The sequence below is a fragment of the Annulohypoxylon truncatum genome, assembly GCF_022578515.1.
Source record: "Annulohypoxylon truncatum strain CBS 140777 unplaced genomic scaffold F4807scaffold_31, whole genome shotgun sequence".
Lineage (NCBI taxonomy): Eukaryota > Fungi > Ascomycota > Sordariomycetes > Xylariales > Hypoxylaceae > Annulohypoxylon > Annulohypoxylon truncatum.
Window position 1 is genome coordinate 423,757 of NW_025953817.1, and position 27,330 is coordinate 451,086.

The window sequence follows — 27,330 nt, forward strand, 5'->3', positions numbered from 1 at the left end:
GGGGAAGCTCTTCTAATCGTTTCACTCCTCGCTCTTCTATTCGGTTGCCAGGAAAGGCAAAGGACGAAAAGTCGTTCCGAAAATCGGACACCAACTAATCATTACTACATTTATCAGCGTGAGTTTCTCCGTCTACCTGGGTAGTCGATGGATCACTTGTATTAACAGGCGAACAGCCGGTAGAAACCAACATATAATAGATACCTGAAACGATTGTGGATGATGGAACTTCCATTGTACCAAGGATGATATGCTCGTCGACGATGTTCAAGATCTTGGGATTATCTTTGTGGAAGATTCAGTGGCGCCTAGAGGTTTATTGTCTATTGCACAACCTCTCGACTCGGGATTCCAAGAAGCTGCAAGTCAATACTTCGTTACATGAGGGAAACCCCCTCACGAGAATAACGAATTGCAACCCCCTTATTATCTTTGCTGGCCTCTGACGCCGACAAACTGAACTCTACCGTTCAATTCGAGGGCTTCGACGCCTTATACATGGAGAAGATATGTTAGGTGTACTGATAAGGTTGACATTTGCCGAGGTAGGTAAATCCACTAAACGTAAGCAAACTCATAACTAACAAGCACAATTTAGCAGCCTTCGCGATAAAATCGAGCCGTCGCTAGAAACGCAGAGCTACTAAAGGCTCGGGACGAGTTAGAGCTCCTTCGCATTCAATGCCACAAGTCATTTGCGATCATCCTGACAACATAGTCGGGGAGTACATGTAGGAACCGAGTGCTAGCCTGGTTGTTCTGTGGCCTTCCCTAGTGAGAAGGAACTGAATGCGCACTTGAATATTCACCATACCTTTATCCTCTATTACGTCTCTTTAAATCTTCCTACATCAAGTTTACCTAGGTATCATCGTATACCAGGTACATACAAACCACACTGTCGAAAACATAGCGGATGGCTAGGAATACAGGCGGCCAAAGCCATCATCCTTGTGCCTTAACGAGAGGCGAACGTAATCTCATGGAGACTACCTAGTATAGGGGTATTTTCAGCACTACCAACGACCAACGCATATGCCATCCTGTCGGGATCGTACGGTCGTCCTTCATCCACCAACAACATTACCACACCCATGGTGTACGGACGTAATATTGGATGTGCTCTATGACCGCGGGTACTAGACCCGCTCACGGGTGCGGATGGATGACACTGCCCAAGTATGGGCGTCCCTGGGAGCACTAGCTGCCCGAGGACGGGATACAACAGCTACGTTCTATCAGGGCTATCTAAGTAGTCTAGACGACATGGACGGTCCTAATGGCAACGTCAGAACTAAGCAAGTCCTGGGCATCTTCGAAGCGGCATGGACAGAGCACTACTGCATGCGTCAAAACATGTCCTCCGATTATGCGGAGTTGTTCTTACCTAGATGACTGCACAACGACACGAATTACATTTGAGGAATGTTGGAAGCAGGTGGGAATAACCACATTTCCTGTGCGAGCAACCTGGCCCACCCTCAGCCATTTGGCCGAGATCAATCTCCCCCAGGTTTGAGATGGTGGAGCAGTGAGTCCCTGGCTAGTCCACGCAACAGCTGCGGGCTAGTTTGCTAGCTGTGAATACAAGCTCGGAAGTGCGTTTTCGATTACTAGGTCCCGAATCGAGCGACAGAGCTTGTCGCAGGACTCTCCTTCCTCGTCCAGAGGAGGAAGTACCTGCTGGCTCTGATGAGGAAGGAAGGACAGACTTACTGGCTGAGAGGGGTAAAAAGGCATTCTAGCATTGAGATAGCTAAAAAGAACAACTCGTTTGTTGTTGTTGTTTATGTCCATTATTACGTTCGTCCTGGACCAGGACGCCACAGAGCTCATCTACGCGAGCACGTCTAGTGCGAGGGATCTTTCGAAGGAAGAGACATCATTTCAACCACATCTCGACGGCGTCCGTACGGGTGCATGATCACATCGTTATTCTCAGCAATGCACATAACGAGTTCTTACATAATTAGCCGGGTTGTACTCGACTTTCACGACCACGGAGAGCTGTGGCGTCACCTGAAGGTCCATAATAACTCTGTCTGGGTTGATCTTGTGGGTGATTGAGCTTCACATGATTTTCATACTTCGATACTTCGCAGCCATCTGCGCTTGCGACGAAGGCTGCTCAGAATAGTCCAAGTAAGGACAGGAGCTTCTGCGAAGTCGTTGATGTCGACAAGACATACCCGTTGCTTGGGTGGCTGTGCGTCCCGTTCATTTGTTCGGCCAGCGCTGGCACATTTCCATGGTAGCGAGTTCTATGGGACAGTAGATGGATTGACATTTTCTAATTTATGGGAGCCCCTTATTTGTCGGAGGTGTCGGAGGCCTTCTAGGAGGATTGCGAGCATATTGCTCAGTCGGATCGTCATCTAGAGAAAAGAGATCAGTTGGTGGCTATTACTAGGATGGAGCAGATGGCATTTACTATATATATCGCGATACTAGACGAGAATCTTAAGTGTTCCTCGCGGAATAATGCCGTTAAGACCCTACCTGCTAGGCCCGCACTGTGACAGAAGGTTCCGAGAAAATTGTTGATGCTTTTAATTGGGGCTAAATACTTAAAGTGATCAGTAGGCCGTAGATGGAAGATACGTCTCACCGCACCGTCCTAACCGTTCTCCCAACCTCTCCCCTCTCCACCGCTTCCAGCCTAGGCAAAACATGTTCCCACACCTTGTCAGACAAGCTCTCAACATCCATATCCGCATCCACGATTTGAATATCCTCCTCCTCCTGCCTGAACTCGCCCTCCTCATTACCCGCACTGTCGCCCGCTCTACCCGACCCATTGCCCAGCCTCTCCGGATCTCCCCTCCTTGGGACCTTATTCGTGGCGCTGCTGCTATTGCCGTTGAGATCTCCCATGCTAAGGCTCCAGAACAGGTCCCTGACGCGCCGCTGCATCTCGCCCTTCTCGTACACCTCACCGCCCCAGCCACCGCGTTCGCGCGCCACTTCTTCGTCTAGGTCTAGGAACAGCACCATGTCAGGTCTCGGGAGACCGACTTCGGGAGCCTTGGCCCAGGACAAGCTCAAGGACTTGATGTTCTTAGCGGCGCTGTACACGATGCCGCTGTGGTAGAAGCGGTCGCAGATGATTGTATGGCCGGCTTCGAGTTCAGCCTTGATTTTCTTTCTGTGGGCACATTAGCAAGATATTGTACCAAGATGTTATCGCCTAATAGAGCAAAAAAGGCAAGGCAAAGAGGAAAAGAAACTTACACAGCCTCCCACCGATTCGCGCTAAACAGCAGGTGAATAACATGATCCTCGACCTCCGTCTCGCCCTTAAGGTACGAGTCGATCATCTGCCCAATCGGTGTCGTCCGATCTGTACGCAACCCGTTAGCCCAGCTCAATCAAACCTCCTCTCTCCTTCCAACCCCTTTCACCTCCCACATATCTCAGGTATCCGCAACAACACACTTCATAATCCACGCTCAGCAGTACTTACCAGGAAACCGCATAAACCTAACCTCCCGCCCACTCTCCACGCACCGCTGCTGCAAAAGCTTAGCCTGCGTCGTCTTACCCGCACGATCCATACCCTCGAACACCACGAACGCGCCTCTCACCGGCTTCCCCCTCTCCACGCCATCCATCGCGTCTCCCCCCATCCCTGCCCCCCCAACCTCACCACCCACACTCCCACCAACACCTGCACCTGCACCCGCACCCGCTTCCCCAGCACCACCCTCCTCACCATCCGCATTAGACCCGCCTTCGCCCTCGCCAACCCCCTCGACCGTCGCCGCGGGAGGAACGGGGATCCGCGCCTGCTGCGCGGGATCGGGGGGGTCGATTAGCGGAGCGGCGAGCACGGGCGGCGCGCCGGTGGCGACCGTGATCGAGTCGCCGTCCTCGCGGTCGGCGGCGGCGCCGACTACGATGATGCCCGCGCCAGCGCCTTTGCCCATTTCGTGGGCCGCGGTGGCGGAAGGGGGTTTAGAAGTTGATTCCTCGCTGGTGGGGGGAGGGGATTGTTTATTATTACTAGTAGTACTAATTCCAGTAGTAGAAGTAGTGGTGGTTGTGGTGGTGGTAGAGGCGGCAGCTGAGGCGGGACCGACGTTCTCCTGTTTCGGGGAAGACTGCAGGGCGACGGCGGACGAGGCGATGGTAGCTGCGGTCGCGAGGTCGTTTATCGAGGCCATTGGGCCGTTTTACCTTTTTTTTCTTTTCTTCCCCGCTTCCTCTCTTTTGTTTCTTTTAAGCAAGTAAGGGGGTTAGGTAGGTAGCCAAGTGAATTTGTCCACTACCGAGCTTTCCTAGTAGCGAATAGAATACCCAGGATGCTTAATGAGCTAGCCACCAGTCAATTCGTAAATAGGGTAGTACGTGAATATGAAAAAGAACCAATTATACTCTCGTATGAGAATTGAACGTTCTGCGAATGTCGATTGGATATTGAACACGTCCAGATCTCAGAAAGGGGTCGCTAAGGGGCGTACTTAAATGCTGGGGTGTGAGATGATGTGGGATGATGTAAAGATGTGGGCGAATCTATCGCGAGCTCTTAGTCTCGATGTCGAGGTGGAGCCGGCCGGCATTACGTAATCCACATGTCATTCGTTCGACGGAGTGGCAGAAGTGGTACAGAGTATACGCTTTGCTTTGCTTAACCGCCTGTTTGACGCAGCTAGTTATTGTTAGATCCTGAGACTCGAGTGGTCAATTAAACGCCATAACTTTCTAAGTGGTAGACATGATCACGAGTACATGTGTAGATGTGGTACACCTTCTGTATTTAGCTGTACCAACCTCTGTTCCTCGACGAGGACAGGCATAAAGCAGCATTTAGAGCCAGCATTGAAGTATCTCAATGCAAATGTGGGCTCTGCAGGAAAAGCAACGTATGTACAAGACTCTTACAATGTAAACAAATGCCATACCACCACGACCAACCGGTCCAGACCTTGCCATTACCATCGTCCCCCTAAACGCCAGTGATATCGCCTCCCGAGCCTATAGTATCTAGGCAATAGGCGACTGGAAAATGCCCATCAGTAAAAGCAAAAACACGCGGAAAAATTCATCTCGTTTTCATTAGCATTCCGCACCCTGTGCCACCTCGGCAGTTCCCGTCTCGGCCTCGTCCTTAGCGCTTCCACTCTCCCATACCTCGAAACTTTCACCAGTGCCTTCCATTGGCTCGAGAACTGCTGCGCCAGGCGCAGGCTCATCCGTCTTCTGCATCAACTCGTCGACCGACTGCACACCGTCTTGGGTGATAGGCTCTGCGGGAATATCGGATTCGGCAGACTTCATCTCAGGAGCGTATTCAAGGCCGCTATCTGCTTGTTGCGGCTGACCATCCTCGTCCTCATCGCCGGGCACAATGATGATAGAGTTCTCGTCACAGCCTTCCGAGTAATAGTCACGGACGTCCATCTCACCCAATGGGTTGCGCTCCTTCTCAAATACCATCTCGTCTTCGGACATCTGTCGAGCTGCGCGCGGTCGCGAGGTCTGAGATACATCATCCATGGGAGGCACGTTTTCCTTGCCCTCGGCTCGCTCTCGTTGACGGCGGCTCTCGCTCTCCTCGTCCGAACTGATGTCAAGAACGCAGGTGCTGTGCTGTAGCAGATTGGTCATCTCCTGCTCCGGAGTGTCTTCGTGAATGTCGAAGAACCAGGAAGACTTCATGTCACCCTTGTCAAGACTGCCACTAAAGTCTAGAGAGTTGGACAACAAGGACTTCACAGCAGGTGACGTGTTGCGACCGCCGTAACTCGAGAGCGTTCCCCTAAGAGCTGCATCGAGAGAAAAGGGCGCAGAGGATTTGCTCGAGAGGTCAAAGGTAGGGGGATCGACTCTAGCGAACCCACGTCCATTGCGTCGTCGAGATAGAATACCGGTCTTCTTGCCGCGAGTCGGCGATCGACCAGCGGGTGCTGAGAGGGGAGAGCTCTTAGCTACGCCCGTGTTGATCTTAGCAACAGGCGACTTGGGGTTGAGCACAGATCGAGGGCGCGACACAGGTGACTTGATTTGAGTGACGGCAAGGATGTCATTGGTGCTGGCTGACTTGGTGAGGGTGAACGAAGATGGCTTGAGAGCGGCTTCCTTAGAGACGCTATCCGAGCCCTTGGGTCTCTTAGAGTAGAGCAGCGGGTCTACATTCTCGAAGTCGTCGGTGTCCAAACTGTCAGAAGCCTTTCGCTTCACGGGCGACGAGATTGAGAGTGCTGTAGACTAATTAGCATGCCGCGGTATAAATTTCGCATAGGCATTAAGCATTCTCAAGGCGCACGTTTCGAATAGTTTGTGCAATTCGATTGTGTTCATTGGTATTAAGCCAGTGGACAACAAGACACCACGTAATTAAAACATTCAAGGCTCCCCAGACACTCCAGATCTTCCCCTAGACTTACCATTCTGTCTATTCTTTAGACTTGTCAAGTTCTGTAGGCGTGCCCCATCGAGGGGAGCGAAAGGTTGACGAGTAACAGTAGCCATTGCGGTAAGTTCTGACGTGGTCTTGATGGTGAAGGGATCTAGATGCCCAATTGATCCACGATGTTGTGGTTCTAATTCGACTCAGTCAAGGGTAGTCGAAGGTGGTTCTATGGAGCCCGATTGCCGATGAGTGAGTCACGATGATGACTAGGTAAGGTTGTCAAGGTTTGATGAGGAACGATTGACACCTGATGCTAGACAAGAAGTTGGACTGCCACGATTGTTTGTTTATTTTGTTGCGAACAATCGTATATAGTCGAATTTTTGTCTGCGAAAATGGGAGGGGAAGTAAGAAGAAAAGTGGGCGAGGGAGTGTTGTGGTGGGAATTGGTAGATCTTATTGCACCTAAGTTGTCGTCTTGATTAGAAAGGTCGCGCCGACAGAGACCAGAAAATGGAGAAAGGATTGGCGCGGGTGGTCAATGTCTCGAATGCGCTGCACTGTCGAGATTGCCAGACCAAGATTGAATTAGGAAGCGCCCGTCCGTTAGTGAAGAGAGGGGGACTAATGGGATTAGAGAGCGATGAGTGGGCGAATGAACGGATGGACTGCTGCAGGTCTGCAGGTCTAAGTAGGAAGGTATGCGAAAGGTATGCGAAGAAATTAGGAGATGGAATAGAGGGAAGGATTGATTGATTCTCGCATGCTCAGGTTTCAAACAGGCTTGGTGGGCTGCGGCAGGTTAAAGTGCTTTGGCTTTTTCTTCTTCGTGTTGCGGACGCGTGGTGTTGGTGTAAATGGGGCTTGGGCCAATCAAAAAATAGGGGCAACTTTACCTGCTTATGACATGCAGTGACCAGGTGGACCTTGCGCAAGGGCTGAATTGTCTCTGACTGGATCGGGAGGAAAAGCTGCAGGGAATTATAGCGATTGTCTCTCGTTCTCTCATGCAACCCCCCAGTGCGGATATTTGATTTGTTAGCTTGGTGGCTCAAGCGTCGAGACGGTCTCACCAGGCAGTGCCAGAAATCGACTTGAATGCAAGCCTATGCAACTATAAGGGACCAATCATCGCGTCCGAATCCAAGCCAAGGTGAACTCGAAGGAGCTTCAGTCGTAAACGGCCATCGGAAAGACAACCTAAATCGAACTGATTGCGCTTCCTTGTGGGACTCGACCTGTTCCAACGCGCGAATCGAATGCAGGGGTCCGCGCTTTTCGCGTCCATAAAGAACTGGTCTCCCCCTCCCATCCATTTGCTCATCATCACCGCGCCGGTCAGGTATGCCGCAAACCATTTGCCAGGGAACACCATATCGCAAGACAAGGTCCTTGTCGACCTTGAGGCATGTCTTGTCTTCGAAACCAGCGCCCGAGAGGAATCGTCCCAGTTTCACGATATCAAGATATTTTATTCTTTCCACCCCAATATTTTCCAAGCACGGATTACGCTAGCCGTTATTGAATGCCTAGCAAACAGAGGAACAAGCGTCATCCACTGCATCTGTCCGTTGCGATCAGCGATATAACTGCAAACCCAGGGTCAGATTAGAGACTAAGATCGAACTCGGCTGCAAGAGCACTGGGCTAGCCTGACTACAGGCAAGCTCCCATCGGAGAGATCCCACGGTCTGACGTGCTTGCCCTTCTCGTCACGGCTACCATGGCTGAAGGCTGATAACCAATGAGCTATATACGCATGGCAGCCAATATGGTGCATTAAGAACTGGAAGGCGACTAGGCCGCATATAACGCGACCACCTTTCTAGCCTATGGGAAAAACAAGCGTTGGAGCAGACGATGCCAGGGCGGTATCAGCCTTGGAGGAAGCCTTATTGGCTCAGGTCAAGACCCTCCCCCATGCTCTTTCAGCCAGTGGAACAGGGTATATAGACCGAACTTGGTCGCTCGTCAGGTCGTGAGAGGTCATCGAACAGGACGTGACGACGCGCTTGTGGACAGTTCGAGATCACAGTGAAACTTCGGCAGTTAGTCCAGAATTTGGACAGAGCCCAAGATCAATATCCTCCACAATACCAGGGAGAGATTACTAGTAGCGCCCATGATGCTCATTCTCGAGTAGGCAGAGGTTGAGTGACCGTTGGACGGCCAAGACGCCCACAGCAATACGTGGGGCCTCCTGAGTCGATGACGGATGATCCAAGTCCTATCATGATGGCCTTAGCTAAGCCTCCCCGAGATGTCTGTCTGCAGTTATCTGGCTATTGGTGACAGTTAATTCTTTTTCTTTTTCCACGAGCTTCTGTTTATGAGGCGCTGACGCCGATAGGAGAGTGCCTGAAGCCTTGCTGCCACCAACACTTTCGAGTGTTGAAAGCCTGACTTGCACTGCCTTTCTACAGAATGATGATGAAGATAAAGAGGAGTCAAGTTAGAGTGCCAAGTTTAATTCTACGGATCTTAAAGTTAATCTAGTCGGCGAGATTAGGTTTTCAGCCTACTTTGTAGGTGTAGCTTCCTACCATATTATCCTACCTACTCATAGGTAGTCTACCAGGATATGTAGCGGCAAGTGCAATCAAACAAGTTCATCACGGAGTACAAGCGTAGGTATGTACCTCAGTACATAATAGTAGATGTTCATAGAAGGACGTCGTTGACTTTCACCGTTTTACACTCCTGCATGCACTACTACATCATGCCCCTAATTGCCATGCAGGAGATGATACACTCTCGCTTGTCATAGAGACAGTATTACTCTGCAGCATCACGAAGGCAAAACTCTGCAATAGTAGATTGACACATTAATTTCTCTCCAAGCCTTGGACCATCTTTGTATGAGGGCTCGTCCAATATTCGAGGATATCTAGAGCACGTCGTGATGCTGCTCCAATAAGACAGCATGCTCCTGGAGTTAGCGCCCAAACTACGTCCGCGGGCCCATCTAACGCACCCGGTCAGCTGGGCCTGACGCACATATAAGTCAATCGTAACGTCTATGTCGTATGAAAGCTAACGATAGGCTAGGAGGTCGCCGAAGTAGAGCTCCAGACCACTCTTGAAGATATGCTTCATACCTCACATCAAGAATCAAACTTACATTCGAGAACTATTTTTATCAAACGGTGGCAATTCACACAGCATTGACTACTCCGGACCAGAGAATCGGCAGCCCTGAAACAGACGTGAATGCAAGAAGGCATAGCCGCACCTGTGCATTGCCCTGTTTCCTCTCGTACAGCATCGAAAGAACCTATGATCTACTAGTCCGCAGTAGCCGCGGATTTTCGGCCTTAAGTGGACGTAAGACCAACTCATACTGCTTGTGGCGATTTGCTTTCCTCTCCTGCATATTACAACCTTACAACCTTCGAAATATGAATGGGAATAATATCGTAAAAGGATTCCAGTCGTCAGCCATCGGCATCCACATGCGGATACCTAGGTACACACTTCCCCGAGCATTCCCGGACGAAGTTTCGGACCTTCGGTTCCGAAAACTAGGAGTCACTGCAGGCATCTCCTAAACTCGATCCCCGGCTTCTACCCCGACCAAGCTCCGTCATCTCGCCGTCGCATTCTCCATCCCATGCTCCTCAAATCATTCCAACACCCAATTCAGCTCATTATACTCCGGATATTCCCTCAAGGTCTCGATCCTGCCCTCGCCGACGACAAGAAACGTCATCGTAACATTATTGATATACACTAAGTCTAAGGAACCTTTCTCCGTCGCCATGACCTCGACATCGGTCCTATTACGCTTAGCGACCAGGCGCAAGACCTCAAAGGAGTAGGTGTCAAAACGACCGAGCAGACTTTGTGTATCGGGCAGCCGCTCCGCTGCGGTGCCGTCGGCGGCTTGCGGCACCCGTGCTGGATTCTCGTTGATCCACCAGTTGGTGTCACGGGCGAAGAACAATGGCACTACATGCCATCGCCGCTCGCTGATGCAGGCGACGTAGGACGTTACGATCACCTCGGTGGCCCTAGTGAGGATTCTTATCGTGCTAGGTGCTGGTCAGACCTCATCTCTCCTCAAGTCATTATATTGATGGGCTATATTGCTTGGTCTTGGAAAGCGGGGTAGCGAAGACATTGTGAATGTGAAGTTGATGGCTAGAGAATGGCTTGGATTGGGAGAGTATATATGCCTACGTTGTGAAGCCTGGTCATGTCTTCATATATCGACGTCGATAACTAGAAAATGCCCACAGGCCTTCAGAAATATCACCTATCGGTGATAGCTACCTAGGTTAACATACTCGTTTCAACCATGGTATCCGGTGATATAAAAGCGACTCCAACCTAGCTACCTACCTAGGTAAGTACCTATCTGAGTAGACTGGGCTTTTTTGAAAGGAAAAGTATTTTCAAGAGGAGTATTATTCGTAGTCAATTGATGACATTGTGGGGGCAGCGGCTCTCACGATCTTGTGAGGTAGTAATAAGCACTGCAACAATGTGCCCCAGCATTGCGGCTCGCGTAGGTATATACTATACGTATAGATGCTAATGACGGACGTCAGTTCCAACCTTGGAAATTATCCCTTACCTAACATTCGGTACTTTCAGCTATATCAATAGTTTAAGTTTAGGATGATTCTACGTACTATTTCCAGGCTACAGGAGCGATCAGCAAGCCACATTTCGGGGCCGAGATTACATACCGCCGAATTCAGTATGACGACAAACAATTTCTCTCATTCAACATCACAAAAAAGCCTTGCAGGTGCTAAAGTATGCCCGCGTCAATCTCCGTTTGCTCTCAACTGGCTAGCCACGGCAGAATCAAGTCGGTGCAGACTCTCCACAGTAGCTTTGTTGTCGCTCATCAACCGCAGGGCACTTTACGAGGTACCAGTCGTCAATCATGATGAGCACCGCAAGAGAACCGCCAATTATGTACCTCACGGCACCACCACCAATACGTTAGCAGGTAGGATGCGCTCAACAATAATGTTACGTTCCTCAACCGAGATATTACACAAAATCTAGCGTAGACTTTTTATGAACATAGCCCTGTGTCTATCGTATCAGCGCCATACTCTTGGAGGAGGAGTTGACCAAGGCATCTAGACGTAGTGGTCTACCTTGAAGATGCATCACCTACGGGGCTTATATCGATACTGATACAGGCTTGGCATGTAGCGTTTCTTACACCAGCACAACGACAAACCACCCTCAAGTTGCTTCTTAAGTCTTCGAGCACCTCACTTCGCGTTCAAGTCTTCCCTTGAGCTCATACCGAAATCACAACGGTAACTTTTCAATACTCCCTCTCGATATATTCCTGAGATTCGCCTTCTCACCCTGCATCCTACCCAATCGAACGTGGAGATAGAATGGTGGAGATAGCAATTATCAAGTCTCAGCTAGGGAATCTTGTTAAATACACGGCTTTGTCGTACAAGTGTGACAACCCTGAACCAATCCTCCCAGGCCTTCAGAATTGAAGCATATCCAATGCCCGGAAAATATTTCAAGAGGCTCTGTTGCGCCTTTCCCTGTGCAACCGAGGTTTTATTTGTGGGTGGATGCGATTTGTATCAACCACAACATGCAAAAACGAGAATCTCAAGTTGTCTCTTACGCAAGACAACTACAAAGGAGCTAGACGGTACGGACATGACTAAAAAAAGTTGGTCACTGTGGCAGTCGTCAGCCTGAGCATCGGTATCGCTCTCGTCAACTTCTTTCTCCCTGAATTACTCCATAGCACGCTCACGAGTTGGCAACCCGCCGTGTCAACGCTTTCTTAAGGCTAGCTAATCTTATTTTCCTTGCCGCACGCGTTAGGAGGTAGCTTCAGTAACTCGACAAGGAATCAAGGGTATCAGTGGGCCAATAAAGTGGTTGGAGCCAGAAATTGATGTGATTAGAACTACGATCGAATTTTGCAGACGACACTGGACGGCTACGGTCGAACTAAAACGCCCACACTGAAAGAGAAAGTAAGTAACCTTGTGCGGAATTGGGACATCTTGGTACTACGCACGAAGAGAGATGATGAGGTCATGTCATCCCCAACAGCACATAACCTGCGGGGCCGGCACACTGTAGCAGCCAGGCTAAACAGTGTGTACAGGATGAGGACTCTTATCCCGCCCGGTATTAATCTTCACCGAGGGTGGATGATAAATCTACTACCGCTATTTCAAGCAATACTGCTGTACTTTTTAATGGGGAGATGCCTCGACTTCGCCGGCTGATAAGTGTTCGCAGCAGCCTTCAAGTTATGAGCTATCATAAGTACAAAACGAAGCGAAAAAGCAATTCTTGTATGGGGTACCTATATATCTGTGCTCGTGGTCCTATCGTATTCGTGAGGTGAAGGGTCTTGACGGCAGGGAGAAACAACCAAGAGAAATGCAGAATAAAGGGGGGTAACCCTTAACACCTATCCGCCTAATAGGTCACCGGACTTCTTCTCCCGGCATTTGCCTCCTAAGTCTATAAGTCTAAGGTAGGTATATACCTCTATCAGCTGCAAATATGTCTGTTTACTGCTAACTCAAGCGCTAGTCTAAGCCACATACCTCCGTGCAGTTAACTGGCCTCTAGACTTCAACATGAAGCCGCCGAATAAAGTGATAGCATCGCTATGTCAGGTTTATACCGAGCTAGAATGCCTTGTCTTCCTTTCTTGATTTCTGCGAAGATATTCGGTGGCTTTCTTGAAGACCGGTGAGGTGATCTACCTTCCATCAGATGGCGCCGCCGTGGAGACACCCAATCAAGGACTTAGACTTAGGGATACAATATGTCATCTCAACATACGAAGCATGTGCCACCCATACCCCGCTCTTTTTAAGGGAAATGGAGGCTTCGTTTGTAGTAGCCCTGGTGAATATTTTATTTAAAGAGTGAGAATTCCAACAATCTTAATGGGCTTAACTTCCGTCTCTGGATTCTCGTCATCTGGTACGCGGTTAAGATTCCTTGAACCGCAACAACATGGCCGAATCAGCTCTAGCTACGGTAGGAGCCGCGGCGAGCCTCGTCCAGCTTGGCGACGCGGCCTTACGGTTGTGTCGCAGTATCTCTAGTTTCATAGGCGAACTGAAGGATGCAAAAGACGATATGCGACACCTCCGGAGTAGTGAGTAACCGTATCTATTCCCTTGCCAAGATCTTAACCACTAAGCACTACCTCTCCATAGAACTCGATGATACGAATTCCCTTATGAGGAACCTGATTGCCTATATCCGCGAGTTCCAAGACGCCCCTTCAACGAGTAAGGAGCACGAGGTCTTACCGGAAGTAGTTGTGGGTGCTGTCCAACACTTCCATGATAGCCTCAGGTCAGTTCGCGAATGTCTACCACCTGATCTATCACCTAGCTTTACGCAAAAGTTTTGTTTCGTTTTCGATAAGAAGAAGATCCGGAGCGCTATATCCAAACTTGAGGGGTGTAAGGCCAGTACTTCGTTTGCATTGAATATCATCTGTAGGTACGAATCACAAGTCACTCGAATGCTAATTATCACCATTACCCAGGTATTGACGTTAGATTGTGCAGCCGAAACAATATCAAGTTACGTGATGGCTTGATCAGCCTTAGAATAGATGCCGAGACAATAGCTGCCGAGCAGAAAACAGCCTTACAGATCTCCTCACAGCAAACATCCCAAATACTGACTGAAATTCAAGATATATCTCAGCAGCAGTCACAGTCACTTAGGTCTTTGGAACAAGTCGACAAACAAATTTCAGACACTACGGCCCAGCTTCAGTCTTTACATACAATGATGACAACCCAGAGCATTCATCCTCAGCGGCAGCGCTCTACTCAGACGTTCACCGCCGTTGACGAAGACACTCTTGCGAAGCTCGTGCGGATTTGTGTGATGCAGACGGTTGAAATGGTCACCCCCGATGTGAATAGAGACGAAACGAGTAAGATTAACGATCTTAGCACCAATGTCGCCTCACAAGCTCATCGCCAGGGATTCTTCGATGCGAAAGAAGCCGAATCATCGCACGCGCCAGCGCCAGAATTTTCAATTCGGAACCGCAATCGAGCTCGGAGATCCAATATTGTGCGACTTTTCCAAAACTATAAAACCATTCGACTAAGATGGGCGACATTCAATTTGCGCGTCACCGGGTGGAGACATCGTCAAACGGAGTCTCGAAGCTCTGCCTCATACTTTTCCATCGAGATTGATTTTATACCTCGGCGCTTTGTTCCCTTTGGTATATCTTCATCTTATACGAACACCCCGAATCGCGCAGGGTACTACAACGTCTGCCCCACCATCCTGACGTTTAATATTATCCCTGATAGCATACCGATAGACCGCATTTTTGAAGTTGACGAAATAGATACGCTACGACGTTTGATAATGAACCGTGAGGTGGGCGTGAGGGATCATACTAGATTTGGAACTCCTCTCCTCAAGGTTTGTAGAATGTCCCGGGAACCACGGATAATATTGACATTGTCTAGCTGGCACTAAAGTTTAGCTCCGCGAAGTGTTTTCAATACTTGGTATCTGGAACTGGAGTTCCAATTTCAACAGTTCTCAGTTTTTCAAACATAACCGATTCCACTCTCGTCTATTTTTCGGCAGCTGCTTATATGTCAGTTTGGAGAGACATTCCAATCTTCAGAGCCTGTGACTGCTGGCGTGCCATTTTGGACACTGGTCTGTTTGTCGATTCTCATCAGAGATTCCTTCCACAGATTTGGGCCATTATCTGGATGTATAGGGAAAAGCGCTCTGCAAATCAAACTTACCCGATCCTGGAATATGGCTTACAGGTCATTCAGGAATATAAAAACATCGGATTCGACATCGAATTATTCGCGTGGCTGAAAGATGAAGTCTTCGTCAACTCGCTGTATACCTTTCTCTATCACGAATTCTGTCTGGAACTCAGCTTCGAAGCTGGCGAAGACCCCATGAATGCGCCGTTGAAAGACTATGACGGATTGCGTCCTTTAGAATGTGCGGTCAGCTATCTGGACGGGTTACCAATCGGTAATGAACTCGATTGGAACAAGTTGCCCGATGCCTTGTCACCACGCGTCCTAGTCTTACTCATCAAGGCTGGAGCAGACGTCTTCTACGTTAACGACCACCCCAGATCGATCACAGATCTAGCGCTCGAATTGGGTGTCGAGCACCTGTGGAAAGCGGCGCTTATTGAATGTGGATACGATCCGAGCGAGGTCAAAGCGGAGAGTGAACGACGGAAGATGGTGGCTAGGAGACTTCATCCAGCAGAACGGAGTGGCGTTGATACTGGACCGATGAACTCTACACATGACTTGAGACATAGGTCTGCGGCAAGGACTACATCGAGCGAAATGTCGGCGGTGGATTAAACCGCTACAAGGGGCGTTGGTTATCCTTTATCCGAAATAGGGGGTTAGTACAATTTCTTTTCCTCAGCTAGGATCCGATCAGGAGTAACATCGGAAGGAAAACCAAGGAGTTCAATCACTTCATTTCCAATTGTTAATGAACACGGCATCAAGAGAAAACGAATTTAGTAACATTTCATAATATATTATTGGTATCATGCGTGTATCAAGTCAAATCAAATCATAGCACATCATCTCATCGCCTTTCCATCCCCTGTTCCAAAACCCCAGATATCTTCATCCCTATCGCGGAATCCGCCTCCGATCCCCTCGAAGGCTGCAGCGGGCGCGAAAAATTCGACGGTTTGCGCTTTAACGTCGGCGGCGCCGTTACATCGTAGACCTGGCGCGACCCCCTCGGCACGGCCACCGGCTCCGGCGGCCTGACTGTTATCAGCCGCGCTTCTTCCCCTCTTTCACCTTCTCCTTCGTCGTCCGCGTCGGCGACGCTAGGGGGCGAGTAGTTCGGGTTCTTGATAACGCGGATCGGCTGCCGGACGGCGATCTCCGGCTCCGCCGCGTAGCGGACGGTGGACAAGCGCGAGCGCTGGGCGCTGCTCGCGATGCTGGTGCTCGGGGAGGCGCGGTGCACCTTGGGCGGCGCTGAGGAAGAACGGCTGCCGGACGACGACGCGGTGTAGTTCGAGGAGGATATGTAGGCCGAGCGGCGCTCCGCGTTCGAGCTATGTAATGGCGTTTCTGTTGTTGTGGGAATCTTTTGAATGTTGATTTGTTCGGCGATGTTGTTCCATTCGCTTCGCCAGCCGCCGGGGTTGTATACCGGCTGAGGCGGAGATTTTGAGAGAGATGGTGCTGGTTTTTGTAGGAATGGAATTCCCCGCGACGGCACGGCGGCGGTGGATATGTCGTATGTCGCGCCGAGAGGGGAATTCGCCATTAGCTCCATCCTATCGTTTGGCAGGTCTTTCGTTCTTATCATTAGAGGATCAGGGGTTTTGGGCGGCTTGGAGCTTCCTATTTTGAATATCTCTGCTGTCGGGACTGTCAATATAGACGAGCTCGTGCTTTCTTGCCGCTGCAGCGAAGCTCTACGGGAAACGCTGAGGTCTGCGGACAAGTCGTCGGATACTTCGCTGCTCTGGCAGCTCAAGAACGACTTGCTAGATACCCCCGTCGTTGCAAAAGGGGTAGGGTTGCTTTCAATCGTGGCAGATATTGCGATGAATGGAGGTCTACTCGGATTTAGTCTGAATCGATGAATGGAAGACGAGGTTCTTACAGTGCTCCAAGGCAGATAACCAAATCCAGATACGGCGTCATTTTCGCGAGACCATTCGAAGGTGCTGCCTTGGCAATCATGACGGCTGTCGCAACAAGAGCGGCAACCCATACTGCAATACCGAACCTTGCGATAAGCAACGCACTGGCGTGGAGATAGTCGCCATAGATCTGTGGTGGCAAGTTGCCTCTCCTCCTATAATCCTTTCTCGCCCCTCGTATATGGATACAGACATACACCAACCCAATACTGGCTGCGAATAATATGAGGTCCCGGGCGATACATGCCGTTTGGACTTCAGCTGGTTGTAGCAGTAACACGACTGCGAGACTTAGTCCTGCTACGGATGAAATAAAAAGGAATATGAGCGAAGCGAGAAGTATTGAAGGTCGTCTTGTTCGTTTTTGTTCCGTGTTATACTGCTCAAGCGAATGGTAGAGTAGCTGTGCGTGCTGCTCATCTACCGTCCAAACCTTTTCTAGATCTCCGTGCTTACGAGCCATTAGGGTATCGTCAATATATCAGCAGGACCGGCCGGCTGTCCAGGAAGGAAGTATAGGTTGGTATAAACGAATGACGGAGATATCAAATCCGTTCAATTTAGGAGATCATAATAACAGATGAAAGAAAAAAGTTGCCAGCAAATTTCAAGAAATGAAGTCTAAACTCATCGTGATATATTCATTTGAATACTATCGACGAGGCTGGACAGGATTGGAAGAGGCTTATCCAGGCCATCCCAAGGAATGAAGTCTAGGTCTGGTAAAGGTAATGACGAAGCTATGTTTAAGAGAATGAAGTCGACCTCGCCCTTTTTGGGAGAGCTTTGCGAAACGGAAAGCCACTTACACATATTGGGCATTGTATTTACCCAAAAAGACCCTAAGTATCCACTGGTACCTTTCTGTCGGTACTTCCTTTAAACGTCCATAGGATGTTTGGGAATACGGATTGAGCCGAGTAGGCGAAGTGTTTTATGGATGTCGAGACGATCGCGGATCATGAGATCGTGGAAGAAATAGTGGGGCGAGGCTGGCACATTCCAGGAGGTGGCCATTAGCCAACCTGGGAAACCTCACCACTAAGCCAAAGCGCTAACGCCGCTGTAAAACAGTGAGGGGGCGCCTAAATATGGAAAATGGTTGCATTGAGCCTCAACCGAAGGTGGCTTATGGAACACTTCCAGTCTCGAGTCCACGCAATGTTGGCTAGAACCACTGGAATGTCCAAGTTTCTTATCAGGCGGCGCCTTGATCTGCTAAAATTCATAGGCTCCGTAACCTGTGCGGTTATGATAAAAGTCTCGAAAAAACCTCGTAATTACCTAGGTAGCATATGTAGAAGGAAGAATGGCGATGTTTCGCCAGATCGTTTCCGTCAATATCGTTCGACTGCTGCAACTCGCTAAATCTCATATAATGATATACAGAATACAGAAGGGGGAATTACCCTAACTCCAAGACCGGAACACGCCTGTAATAATGCTTGCTACCCAAGAAACACGACCGCCCTTTTGTTTACTCCAACTACAAGGCTCTTGCAAATCCAAGGCCAACGTATCTTACTTCATCAACCGTAACTATTATCAACTTATATAGCCAATATAACCAATTCATGCGGGAGCGAGCTAACGCAGCATGTATGACAAGTCTGGGAGGTTTTGTATGATACCCTTAACAATAGCGTTTTGTTCTCGCTCTGAATCTGAACTCTGAATCGGACCAAGCACGGCTTTTAATGGAGTCGGGGTTTCTACTATTTGATCTATGCTTGCCCGAACACTTTGACTCTCGCGGGGCTTCGAAGAGGGCTTCGGTTTAGACTTGAGCGAACTCATCAAATTCGACGCCGACCCCGATTTTGGTGATTCGAAAATTGAAAAATCAGCAAGGGGCCAGGGATCTTGCCTTAGTGACTTTGGTGTTCCAGCAGATAGGCTCTCGAAAATAGAGAAATCTGCAAGAGGCCACGGATCTACCCTTGGAGCTGCACTTAATGTGCCTGTTTGATGAGATACTTGCTTCGGTGCCTGACTAATCTGTGGAATCGAAACTGATAACTTGGGTGCCGAACCGTTGCTTTGCGCGACTGCCGCGGTCTTTGTGTTCGCCTCCAGTATGTCGTTGGTAGGGACAGTTGGTATTGTTGAGCTGTTGCCATTCATATTATTTAAAGGCTGTGTTGTGAGAGCAGGACCGGGAGGAACATCTACTCGGGGAGATGACACCATCTCTCCCCAGTCATCATCTTCGTCATCTAGAATAACTTCAGTGTGGTTTATTTGTAGGGGCGTTTGAACTGTATCGCTCCTTCTGGTCTCGGCATTGATGGCAGTTGGTACTGTTTGACTTTTTGGTGCTGCATGTTCGGTCTTTTCTTCTTTGATAGGAAGCGCCAGAGGTGACCTAATGCTATCCGAGCTCCAACGGAAGCCGGCGTTGGTGGTCGCCTTCTGGATAGGTGTTCCAGATGGGGGCAGTATTGGACTTTTGATTGACCTCCTTGCTTCAAAGCTAGACCCTGTGGAGTGTACGGACTGTACTGGACTTTGAATTTGAGGCGCATTGGAACTATCTCGTGAATGCGTGACAGATGCTTTCCGAGCAAATACTTTGGCCAAGTCCACAGGAGCTGCCGAAGAAGAGTCCCAATTAAAGACACTCGTTCGTGTCCCAGCTCCTACAGTTGCTCGACCAGCAATTGAGTCTTCCTCCATCCACCTTCGGACGATCTTTATAGTATCGCTGTGTAAATGAGATTTAGACCACTCTACCCTATGATAGTTATCCTCATCACCTGAGTCATGTTTGCGCATCGACCCAAACCGAGAAATTCGATACCATGTTTTGCGCTCTGATATTGTTGTGAAATTGTCTTGAATGATCCGATCGGGGACTTCACTGGTTTCGCCTGTTTTCTCGTCCGTATCTTGAGGAAGATCGGGAAAAATTTTGTCGATTGATTGGAAATCCACATCAAAACGAATAGGGCCAAATTTCTCAATAATTTTCTGAATCTCAGCTGAAGCTGCTCGTAGTGCCTCGTTTTCGTGTTCAATGGATTTATCTTCTTGATTTTGGGTGGCCGTATCCTCGACTTGAGCTTTCGGTGTCGGTGATCTTCCAGATGGAGTGGAAGCATTTATAGCAGATGCTGGTTTGCTATATTCGCTCCTTGCATCTTCAAAGTCGCCAAAATCCGCATCGTCTTCGGTTCCTGCGCCTCGGCTCTGACTTGGTGACCTCACTCGACTTCCTCTGCTTGGGGCGTCAAGTCTCGGTGGTGACGGCTCCTCCGTGACAGCCTTCGCTAAGTCATCGAACAATCCTACAAGTTCTTGAACTTTGCCAGACACCTTCCGAGTCGTGGTCTGCAAGCGCGATTTGGGATCTTCGTCAATTGATGTGATCGGCGAGTCTTGACGCTCGACTTCATCAGAACTACCAAGTGAGAGTGAAGATGATGGCCTAGACGGGTTATCGTGTATCTCCACCTTGGGCACTGAGTCCGCATCTAAGTCACGGGATTCTCGAGGACTCGATACCAATGATGGCGATTCACGTTCCTGTAACCCATCATCCAACGGCTCTATGCGCTCTTTCCTTGATTGAGTACCCTCCACGCTCGCCTCAAGTACTCCCACAACATCTTTCCTTTGCGTCGACGGCGCAGGAGTCTCAAGTGTTTCGGCCTGGTCATCTACGACGGCTATGCCCAGCGCATTCAAATCGACTATTGGAGGTTCAAGTTTCTTGTCTTGCAATGAAAGTTCGGCCGCCCACGGATCAGGGGAGTGATGTCGGAAGACGGAAGAAGCTCGAGATCGCGGAAGAGGTCTTAGTCCCGGGGAGGTCGCAGCACTACTCGGCAACGCGATTGAACTCCTGTTTATCGATTCGGGTCTTGGGCTAGGCTGGGAAATCCGCGAGGCTGGCTCTGCCCATACCCCCCAATCCAACGCGTTCGCCGTGGTGTCGGTCTGCTCGGCACCACCAGCCCAAACCCCGAAGCCATCGTCATTTGCCCATGGTGATTGCACTTGAAGGTTCGAGGTGCTACCGAAGAAAGCTCTTGGTGGTGGGCTGAGTAGATCTTTTGGCGGTGTCGGTGTTGGAATCGGAGATTGGTGTTTGGACGTGGTATCTGATGTTGCCCAAGGCGAGCCCCAAGGATCGTCCATGATCGCTGGGGGCGATGCTCATGTTTTCTAAAACAAGGCTGAAAATAAATTCAAACGCTTTGCATACAGCTACAACAATGAAGCAGTAATATCGCGAACTATAAGGTAAGACATGTCGTTGACAACATCCTGCGAAAAGTTGTTTCCCGGATGACTTGCCAAGAATATCGTGCTGCACTTACTGGAGCGCGAAGGCTGGAACCCTGCCAATTGATGATCGTTCATACGTGAAGGCGGTTCAGGGGGGCACAAGTATCAAGTATGGAGCTTTTGCATGACGAGGATCAAGCAATCTCTTGGCTCGGGAGCCACGGAAATGGTCATGGGTAAAGCCACAGTCACCTTAAGCTTAAATTAGTACCTCTTGCCGCTGTGTGGCTTGCGTGGCTAGATTGGACATTACGACGACCCACTTGCAGAATCTGGAATTTCGTCATTTCCATCTTTGGTCGTTGGTGGGGCTCATGGCGGGGCAATCTCTACAAGGTACATACCTAAGTGTGCCACCTGCAGTGGCTTTACCTGCTGATAAATGCGACGCCGGTACAGGCCGATTCTCCTACATTCTACATACAAATGCTTCAGGTCGTGAAGAAGTGGTCTGTGAAGCATGAAGCTCTTCCAACCACCCTGAATCGTTCTATTTCTTGACGAGAATTACCTTTGTCTTACTTTGGACCTAATTCTCTTGAGACTAACCCGGACATATTCAATCTTCGTCTTCGATTCTTGCAATGTCTCTCGTTAAAATCAAGCATATTCTTCTCGTAAGTTGGTTTTTCTCCACGATAAAAAGCAATCCTGTTATATTTCATGACTAATATATATAATATCAGGTCCTCTCGGGCAAGGGTGGCGTGGGGAAGTCGTCGGTCACCACACAGCTCGCTTTGTCACTTTCACTCGGCGGCTATTCCGTTGGGGTACTCGATGTCGACCTTACTGGACCTTCAATGCCGCGCATGTTTAATATTGAAGACGCAAAGGTTACTCAAGCGCCAGGAGGGTGGCTTCCCGTAACTGTGCACCCTGCCAACCCGGAGGCCGGTATAGGCGAGCTGAAATGCATGAGTCTTGGCTTCCTATTGCGTGGAAGAGGCGATGCGGTCGTATGGCGTGGCCCCAAGAAGACCGCAATGGTCCGGCAATTTCTCTCAGACGTATTGTGGGGGGAGATGGATTTTCTACTCATCGATACACCCCCGGGGACATCTGACGAGCACATATCACTTGCAGAGACATTGCTGAAAGATGCACTCCCGGGACAGGTCTCCGGAGCGGTAGTAGTGACTACACCTCAAGCGGTCGCCACAGCTGATGTCAGAAAAGAATTAAATTTCTGCGCGAAGACGGGCATATCGGTCGTCGGTGTCGTCGAAAACATGGTCGGGTTTGTTTGCCCGAATTGCGCCGAATGCACCAACATATTCGGCAAGGGAGGAGGCCAAGTCATGGCGGAAGACTTCCACGTCCGCTTTTTAGGAGGGGTCCCTATCGACCCTCAATTTGTCATGTTAGTTGAGTCCGGACGACGACCTCGGTACCCAAAAGGGACCGTTATCAACGGAAAAGACTTCTCTGAGACCGACGAAATCAACCACACAGGCACGCCGACCGAAGAAGCCAAAGATGCTAGCCTGCTTGCAAACAAATATCTGGATTGTTCCCTTGAGCCTATCTTCAGAAAGATCACGCAAGATATTATCACAGCTGTCGGATGATGTCGGGCGTATTGTTATCAGCCTAAGTTTCTATCGTCTAGAATCTTGCATGCAGTGTGACGGTAGGGAGTTATCTTAAGATCCAGTGCGCACGCATGCGGCATCCCGAGACGACTTGAGTGGTCGAACATGCGTCGCTGTTACTATACCTAAGACCGATCCTGGTATCTATCGATTATCTACTTCCTCGTAGAGGAGAAGCAAGTTTCTGCGACGTTGGAGACGAAGTGCCAACCTATGATAATCCATATCGCACAGATTGGCCAGGGGCGTAACATTCACCAAGCTATGGAGGTCAAGGTTGCATTGATAGGGCTATTGGGTAGATAAAAATTTCCCCATTACCACTACCTCATTGTCGAAATCCCATGGCTATGGAAACTTTCTTTTTGTTCTTAAAACAGCAAATCGCAATGTAACGAATGCAACCGACTTGGTGACCTGGGCTATTCTATTGAAGAGCCATTTACGCCGTGCCGCAACCGGTACCAAGGTATGTAGATGCTGTTTGCAAATAAAAACCATCCAAGTAGTCTAGAAATTGACGACTAAATTATTAAAAGGGGGGTAACAAGACAGCAATGCTACATTTGCAATGTCAGGCACGAGATATAGAGTCGGCATCGATATGTTCAAAACCCGATGATTTTTTTTAATCTTCATCGCGATTGATAGGTGCTAAGAGGTGGTATCTTAGATGTGTGCGATACGTAGGAGGTGCATCCGTGGATTTATTGTCGTACAAATGTGTAGCACGGATGCACGGCCCCCAAAAAATAGAAAAGTTGGAAAAGCACATGCGCAGAAAGTGCATAGAAAGTGCATGCAAAGTGCATTCACGAACCAAGCATTCTCCACTTTGGGCAGGGCAGTGACCTCACACCTACCCAATCTTAACAAAATCAGGTACCTGCCCTACTACTGGGTACCACATGCAAATGGCCGTCGTTTCCGCCCACAACCACTTTTTTGGCGTGTTTAAAGTTAAAATCCTTCAGACATGGGAAATGCGCCTAGCAGCAGCCACCAGCAGCCTAGGTACCAATTAGTATAGAGATACATAGGTACGATTAAAATTCTCTCACCGAAAGATTGTGATTGGATTCTCACACTAAAAGTTTCTTCGCCTCTTAAATCTCGATACCAATACGAACCATCGATCTTGGAGATGACTAAATAATTTCCAAGGTTCAAAGTTGTTATCTTGTTATTTTGCATTTTACCAACTGTGTCCTGTTTATGTATACCTTCAATTGTGAGGAATATATACAATTCCGAGACTAACCTTAGCTTTTTCCGACTACAAAAAACGTTATAAAATATTTTGAGGTACCTAGTCAGCTTTCAATTTCGTTTTCATCTTCCACCCCCTCCACCAAACATTGAACGCCCTCCTCGAAATTTGCCCTTCAAACTCCAAATTTGGTTCACCTGCCGCGTCACACGACACAAGATACACGATACGATCAACTTAAAGTATTCCATTGCAGGACTTGGCGATAACTGTCAATGCCAAAAAGAAATCGAAGCATCTGAAATATCTGCAACGTAATTCTGCACAGCGTCTGCAGTCACAGCTGTAGCAGAACGCACAACACATTTGATCACTGGCCTGATTTTCCATGAGCCCAGCAGACTTGCTTCGCTTCCTCTCCAAGCCCGCAAAGTACGATTCACCAAAGAATCCATGGACAATTAACATGCCATTTTGCTAATTACTGTAAACAGGCCCAGATAACACCCGTTTCGAAGGCATTCGACCAAGAATTCTAATTTCACGTACTCTTCACTCTTACCTCCCACCCCTATTTGCAGATACCCTCGTCTGCTAGGTCCGATACTCCCCCATAGGTATCGGTTTCTGCCAGAACGAGGCCCTCAACAAGGCGTCACGATTCCTTGGTCAAAGGCCTTCTTCCTCCCCCTTCGAGCTCGACCTCCCTAACGTCCCCTTCGTGAGACGTTAAGAATACTTGCCATTGTAGCTGGCTCCGCCAGCATTTAAAAATTCCCACCGACCTGTGGGCCTACTCTCTCAAACGGACGCCGCAAGGTTCGTTTGGGCGGCAGTCAGTGCTCCGCAGTAGCTACAGTACTCGTCTGCAGCAAATATCTTGATATCAGAACGACAAGCCATTCCCTATACTTATATCGGCTGCTCGCCCCCTAGAATCCTATACGGAGATGGTCAACTTCGAGATTCCTACCAACTATACATTTTCGCCATCTGAGGGCACGCCCCATTTGACTATTAATCATGATGTTGCTGCGGACCTAGACTCCACCAACGCCTTTGAAGGTATGATTTGATATAAATATCATAATAATGAAAATATGAAAAAAAAGCACTTGCTGACTTTTACGTTACCTAGGCCCGGAGAAGTTGCTCGAGGTTTGGTTTGCTCCCAACCCGAACGCCCTTCCGCCCGGCGTTAAGCCAGATGGCTTGAAGTCGATTGCCAGTGATACTTGGGTCGGGATGCTTGATATGGTCAACTGCAAGATCCTCTCGGTTCTCGAAGCGGAGCATATGGATGCTTATTTGCTCTCCGAGTCTAGTATGTTTGTGTTTCCCCACAAACTTATCCTTAAGACTTGCGGAACCACGACCCTACTTCTTGGCCTCCATAGGCTCCTTCGAATTGCCGCTGAGCACGCTGGATTTCCTTTCCACAATGCCAAATCCTTGGATGACATCCACGCTGCCGCGACGCCTTACCGAGTGTTCTACTCCCGAAAGAACTTCCTCTTCCCGCATAAGCAGCAAGGCCCTCACCGCAGCTGGAAGCAGGAAGTCAGATATCTCGACGACATGTTCGAAGGAGGAAGTGCTTATATGGTCGGGAAGATGAATGGTGATCATTGGTATCTATATATCACCTCGCCGGATACGACCCTGACGCCACCTCGTACGCCCGAAATCGAGAAGCTGTCTGCGAATCCAGCTAGCACATTTAGGATTCCTGCCGGCCGAGCTTCCGTATTCAATGGTGGTTTGGAATGTAACGACGAAACGCTGGAGATATTGATGACGGACCTTGATCCTGAGAATGCGAAGAAGTTTTACCTGGAGCAAGCGAGTGCGGTCGCGAGCACCAGGCTCTCCGAGCAAACTCAGGAAGCTCGACAGTTTACTGTGGACAGTCTCGGAGACTTGTCTGCCAGCACTGCCACGATCAAGACTACAAGTACGATTGAGAGTCTTTGCGACGACACATTCGACGTGTTCAGCAATGGAAGTGACTCTGACCTTCATGATCCCCACACTCCACTCTCCGAACAAGTGGACCCCGAATGTCTGACTACCGAAGGCCACGCGCTGGGGACCGTGGTCTCGGAGGCTTGTGGCCTTTCAGATGTTTACCCTACCTCTAAATACCCGGATGCTCGTATCGACGCGTACCTCTTCACTCCATGCGGATTCTCCGCCAACGGCATCATTCCGGCCCCCCAGAAGCACGGACATGACGAGGACGCCAAATCAGCCCATTACTTCACTGTGCATGTGACCCCCGAGCCTATTTGTTCGTTTGCCTCCTTCGAGACTAACGTGCCCGGCGGCCAGAACGGACGTGAAACTTCAGATATCATTGAGCACGTAGTTCAGATCTTCAAGCCTGGTCGATTTAGCGTTACGCTTTTTGAAGCCAAGGCGGTCCGAATGTGTGATGAGGAGTTGGCTCCAGCCGGAGCCGGTCGCAGCAAGCGCGTGGAGAGAATCCCAGGATATCGGCGTATTGATCGTATTGTTCACGATTTTGTTGACTACGAACTTGTCTTCCGATACTATGAGCGCGAGGGTTGGGCCGGTTGTAGTGGACCCCGCGTTGGAGAGGATATTTAAGATCCTATTCGGCTTCGGCTTATGGACGCACTCATTTCTGATTCAGGAATTTTCAGTTATGTTCTTCAAATTCGGGAGCAGCTAGCAGGCGGAATTGCGCGGGAGGTTCGATAGAGATGATGATATGGACGAGCACGGGGTCAGGACATTTCGTTTCGACACGAATCTTTTACACGACTTGTTTAATGGGTTCATTCAGACGGATCCTAGTACACTCGTTTGACACAAATCAATCAAGGCCATGGTTAGCCAAATTCGTTCTCATTCAAACGTGACTATAATACTTGTGTTCCTTAATGGTGAAGAGGTTACCTAGAAGTTCGGTATGACTTGTAGTAAGTTGCGAAATTGGCTTAACAATTGGGTACGTACCCACCACTTCAAAAGGGGCGTCCCAAAATAGGGGTAGACCGCTCTTAACATGTTATATTCTCAGTCTCTGGTTATATTTGTAGAGGAAGCTCGTCATTACGAGGATTAGCAAAGTACTAGAATTTAATGATATGTTACATATAAGTTTAATGGGGCGAAGAGAGGTAGCATTTCCCCGAATTTGAGTAGTTCTCTGAGGAATATGAAAGCTGCCGGCTCTTCAAAG

General features: G+C 49.2%; 8 protein-coding genes across 8 annotated transcripts; 3 read left to right on the forward strand and 5 right to left on the reverse strand.

Moving 5' to 3' along the window:
• Positions 1-2,561: 2,561 nt before the first annotated feature.
• Positions 2,562-4,265, reverse strand: F4807DRAFT_218392 (thymidylate kinase-domain-containing protein). Its single transcript, XM_047994024.1, has 3 exons — positions 3,464-4,265; positions 3,232-3,340; positions 2,562-3,145 (listed from the first exon to the last, which is right to left on the reverse strand). Exons 1-3 carry the CDS (start codon positions 4,161-4,163, stop codon positions 2,605-2,607), a joined length of 1,350 nt encoding a protein of 449 aa, XP_047851442.1. The 5' UTR covers positions 4,164-4,265; the 3' UTR covers positions 2,562-2,604.
• Positions 4,266-4,737: 472 nt separating this feature from the next.
• F4807DRAFT_437690 (uncharacterized protein) lies at positions 4,738-7,198 on the reverse strand. The gene is made up of 2 exons (XM_047999066.1): positions 6,387-7,198; positions 4,738-6,200 (listed from the first exon to the last, which is right to left on the reverse strand). Exons 1-2 carry the CDS (start codon positions 6,469-6,471, stop codon positions 5,056-5,058), a joined length of 1,230 nt encoding a protein of 409 aa, XP_047851443.1. The 5' UTR covers positions 6,472-7,198; the 3' UTR covers positions 4,738-5,055.
• A 2,776-nt stretch (positions 7,199-9,974) lies between these two features.
• On the reverse strand, positions 9,975-11,248 carry F4807DRAFT_463325 (uncharacterized protein; the record flags this gene model as incomplete). The annotated part of the gene is made up of 2 exons (XM_048001962.1): positions 9,975-10,383; positions 11,181-11,248. The coding sequence occupies 2 exons, from the start codon at positions 11,246-11,248 to the stop codon at positions 9,975-9,977; spliced, it is 477 nt and encodes a 158-aa protein (XP_047851444.1).
• A 1,739-nt stretch (positions 11,249-12,987) lies between these two features.
• On the forward strand, positions 12,988-15,826 carry F4807DRAFT_218599 (uncharacterized protein). The gene is made up of 4 exons (XM_047994029.1): positions 12,988-13,475; positions 13,537-13,828; positions 13,897-14,779; positions 14,827-15,826. The coding sequence occupies exons 1-4, from the start codon at positions 13,331-13,333 to the stop codon at positions 15,706-15,708; spliced, it is 2,202 nt and encodes a 733-aa protein (XP_047851445.1). The 5' UTR covers positions 12,988-13,330; the 3' UTR covers positions 15,709-15,826.
• F4807DRAFT_218499 (uncharacterized protein) lies at positions 15,826-17,572 on the reverse strand. The gene is made up of 2 exons (XM_047994026.1): positions 16,988-17,572; positions 15,826-16,940 (listed from the first exon to the last, which is right to left on the reverse strand). Exons 1-2 carry the CDS (start codon positions 17,488-17,490, stop codon positions 15,944-15,946), a joined length of 1,500 nt encoding a protein of 499 aa, XP_047851446.1. The 5' UTR covers positions 17,491-17,572; the 3' UTR covers positions 15,826-15,943.
• Positions 17,573-18,505: 933 nt separating this feature from the next.
• Positions 18,506-21,432, reverse strand: F4807DRAFT_218589 (uncharacterized protein). Its single transcript, XM_047994028.1, has one exon. It carries the CDS (start codon positions 21,165-21,167, stop codon positions 18,615-18,617), a length of 2,553 nt encoding a protein of 850 aa, XP_047851447.1. The 5' UTR covers positions 21,168-21,432; the 3' UTR covers positions 18,506-18,614.
• Positions 21,433-21,901: 469 nt separating this feature from the next.
• F4807DRAFT_463329 (P-loop containing nucleoside triphosphate hydrolase protein) lies at positions 21,902-22,888 on the forward strand (the record flags this gene model as incomplete). The annotated part of the gene is made up of 2 exons (XM_048001963.1): positions 21,902-21,934; positions 22,004-22,888. 2 exons carry the CDS (start codon positions 21,902-21,904, stop codon positions 22,886-22,888), a joined length of 918 nt encoding a protein of 305 aa, XP_047851448.1.
• Positions 22,889-24,671: 1,783 nt separating this feature from the next.
• Positions 24,672-27,221, forward strand: F4807DRAFT_218540 (S-adenosylmethionine decarboxylase). The gene is made up of 2 exons (XM_047994027.1): positions 24,672-25,187; positions 25,261-27,221. Exons 1-2 carry the CDS (start codon positions 25,073-25,075, stop codon positions 26,730-26,732), a joined length of 1,587 nt encoding a protein of 528 aa, XP_047851449.1. The 5' UTR covers positions 24,672-25,072; the 3' UTR covers positions 26,733-27,221.
• The last annotated feature ends 109 nt before the right edge of the window (positions 27,222-27,330 follow it).

Excerpts from the sequence above, each read along its gene's own strand:
- F4807DRAFT_218392 (XM_047994024.1), bottom strand. The coding sequence starts at position 4,163 with ATGGCCTCGATAAACGACCTCGCGACCGCAGCTACCATCGCCTCGTCC. Across the intron at positions 3,341-3,463 it reads TAGGTTTATGCGGTTTCCTG|ATCGGACGACACCGATTGGG; the intron begins GTAAGTACTGCT and ends GGTTGCGTACAG. Across the intron at positions 3,146-3,231 it reads GCGAATCGGTGGGAGGCTGT|AAAGAAAATCAAGGCTGAAC; the intron begins GTAAGTTTCTTT and ends ATGTGCCCACAG.
- F4807DRAFT_437690 (XM_047999066.1), bottom strand. The coding sequence starts at position 6,471 with ATGGCTACTGTTACTCGTCAACCTTTCGCTCCCCTCGATGGGGCACGC. Across the intron at positions 6,201-6,386 it reads TCTAAAGAATAGACAGAATG|CACTCTCAATCTCGTCGCCC; the intron begins GTAAGTCTAGGG and ends ATTAGTCTACAG.
- F4807DRAFT_218599 (XM_047994029.1), top strand. The coding sequence starts at position 13,331 with ATGGCCGAATCAGCTCTAGCTACGGTAGGAGCCGCGGCGAGCCTCGTC. Across the intron at positions 13,476-13,536 it reads TATGCGACACCTCCGGAGTA|AACTCGATGATACGAATTCC; the intron begins GTGAGTAACCGT and ends ACCTCTCCATAG. Across the intron at positions 13,829-13,896 it reads GCATTGAATATCATCTGTAG|CCGAAACAATATCAAGTTAC; the intron begins GTACGAATCACA and ends TAGATTGTGCAG.
- F4807DRAFT_218499 (XM_047994026.1), bottom strand. The coding sequence starts at position 17,490 with ATGGCTCGTAAGCACGGAGATCTAGAAAAGGTTTGGACGGTAGATGAG. Across the intron at positions 16,941-16,987 it reads GTTATCTGCCTTGGAGCACT|ACCTCCATTCATCGCAATAT; the intron begins GTAAGAACCTCG and ends AAATCCGAGTAG.
- F4807DRAFT_218589 (XM_047994028.1), bottom strand. The coding sequence starts at position 21,167 with ATGGACGATCCTTGGGGCTCGCCTTGGGCAACATCAGATACCACGTCC.
- F4807DRAFT_218540 (XM_047994027.1), top strand. The coding sequence starts at position 25,073 with ATGGTCAACTTCGAGATTCCTACCAACTATACATTTTCGCCATCTGAG. Across the intron at positions 25,188-25,260 it reads CTCCACCAACGCCTTTGAAG|GCCCGGAGAAGTTGCTCGAG; the intron begins GTATGATTTGAT and ends TACGTTACCTAG.